The 2,411-nt window shown below is 37.0% G+C and overlaps 1 protein-coding gene across 1 annotated transcript; it reads right to left on the reverse strand.

Moving 5' to 3' along the window:
- Positions 1-974: 974 nt before the first annotated feature.
- LOC113757153 (probable carboxylesterase 12) lies at positions 975-1,955 on the reverse strand. The gene has a single exon (XM_027300562.1). The coding sequence runs from the start codon at positions 1,953-1,955 to the stop codon at positions 975-977; it is 981 nt and encodes a 326-aa protein (XP_027156363.1).
- Positions 1,956-2,411: the final 456 nt, after the last annotated feature.

Here is a 2,411-nt window from a genome sequence, read left to right on the forward strand (position 1 = left end):
TAAGATACATTAATTTTTGAGTAAATCTTATATATACTAACAATGTATACAGTACACCGTCGGATCCATAACATGTGTAAAATTAGATTTTAAATTTAAATTTTACACATTATCATTCATCCAAAACTAATAATGTATACACTGTCAGTGTAGAAAACTTAATTCTTAATTTTTTTGATGTAATTATGAATAGTATGCAAAAGTATTGTTAATGAATTATCTATTGATCCATCATTAATCGAATAAAAAATATTCCGTGCTAATGGTGCAATCCCTCTATTTCAACTCACCAACTATTTGACACATGTAGTACCAAGAATCTATAATCTAATTTAATTAATTGCAGAAAAATTCTAAATTCCTTCTTCTTGTGTTAACTAATGTAGCACATACTTTTGTCGTCATGATGTTAAATATTGTTTTTATTTCTTCAAAATATCTTGGTCAATGTTTCATACAGAAGAAAAAGAATATTCTGTCGATTATCCTTCCGGTACTATCATACTTTTAGAATTCAGAAACAAAACTAGGTACGATAACATCATAACACACGTTCCCAATTACAAAAGAATAAATACGAACAACTAAGAAAAATTAAAAAAAAGGTCATATGAAATTGGAATAAATATTTATATAGCTGGCCAGCTACGTGTCTTTATCATTGTGTGCCCAGCCTCAAATAGAACCTAAATCCAAAGGGGAAAAAATAGAGAAGAAGAAGAAAATTAAGCACGAATTTAATATAGAAAGAAATTATAAAGGGACAACAATAATTGACTTGACCTATCACTAGCTTAGCTTATGCATTCTAATTGTGGGATGATACTAGGCTAAAAGATAATGTATATGTATTTTGAAAGCATTACAACCTCAGTCTGGAATCGTTAATAATAATAATTGGCCATCGTCTAAAAGGAAGCTTGTCTTGACATTAAGGCCTTTTTAATAATCCACTTAAAACTCACAAGATGCATCTACACCCCATTCCTTCCGATGAAACTAGCCAACTTTTTCAGCAAAGACAGAGCATTTTCTCCCTTGGGAAAGAAGAGATTGAAGACATGATCTTCCCCTGCAACATCCACAACCTCCACATCTCCAGCCCACTCACTCTTCTCCAATGCTTCTTTGTAAAACCATCCCCTATCCTTCAAAATATCTTGCTCAGCAACACAGACCAGCACCCTTCTGCAGCCTAGCCTGGAAAGATTTGGTTCCATCACAGGATTCAGCAATGGATCATCTAGCCCTGTGGTATTTGGGTAAACAAAATGCCAAGCGGCCTCAACATAGGACTTATCCCAAAAAGAAAGATGTCCCTTTTTCTCCAATCTTGTGGCTTCACTACCAACTGGCTCTTTGCCCCAAAAATAAGGACAATTGAGAAAAATCCCTTCAACATTGACACCTTTCAGCTTCTCCAGCCCGACCTTTAAGGCCATGTTGTGTGCTATGTTACCACCAGCGCTATCCCCACCAAGAAACACCCGATCAAAATCAGCATAGCCCCTGAGCCATGCCTCAGGACCCTCCCCGTTTAAATGCGAAGCGACCCATTGGAGTGCAATCCAAGAATCCTCAAAAGCAGTCGGTAAAGGGTGCTCGGGAGCGAGGCGATAGTTTACTGAAACTGCTACAACATCAGCTTCTGCAACTACTGCATTGAGGTACGTATGATAAAAAGGGGAGAAGGCGGATTCGACGAAAAAGCCTCCTCCATGGAAGTAGACCAGAAGAGGAAGTTTTGTTCCCTGTTTGGCTTTCTTGGGCAGGTAAAGCCTTCCAGAGATGTCCAGTTCTGGTGAAATTTGCACATCTTTGGATTCAACACCGGTTTCTTGATCCACTGATGCAGCTACAATGTCTTTCCCTGCTAATCTTTCCACCCTGCCGCCCTTGTATACTCGCATTAAGGGAGAGAATTCGTGGAGTATCTCAGTTGAGTTTGAGGCCATTGTTAGAAGGTGTACAAGTGAGAGGGCGCGCTTGGGAGGGATTTCAGGAATGAGAACAATATATAGCCGAATGCCCGGGAAAGCTTTCATAAACCCAAGTTAAAGGATTGAATAAACAAGATGCTGGGGTCCCAACCAAACACTAAAATAAAAGGTTGTGGGGTAGATACTAATAATTCTCTCCCTCCCATTATTAAAACTGTCATGCTTTTTATTTGAAAATATCTCAAAATATTTATCATCTTATCAAATTCAGAACTATTTTTGGTTTCCTCTTTCAATGATATTCCTATCTTTATCTATATTTCATTTTAAATTCAAATTTAAATTTTGGAGAGCAACTTTGGAAACAAATCTATTAATATCACCGTCAAATCACTATTGTTAAAAGTTGAAATCCCAAAATACAACAAATCATTCGGGACGAAGGGAGTAATTGCCTTTCACGTAAGCAAT

The sequence above is a fragment of the Coffea eugenioides genome, unplaced genomic scaffold (assembly GCF_003713205.1).
Source record: "Coffea eugenioides isolate CCC68of unplaced genomic scaffold, Ceug_1.0 ScVebR1_2782;HRSCAF=3876, whole genome shotgun sequence".
NCBI lineage: Eukaryota > Viridiplantae > Streptophyta > Magnoliopsida > Gentianales > Rubiaceae > Coffea > Coffea eugenioides.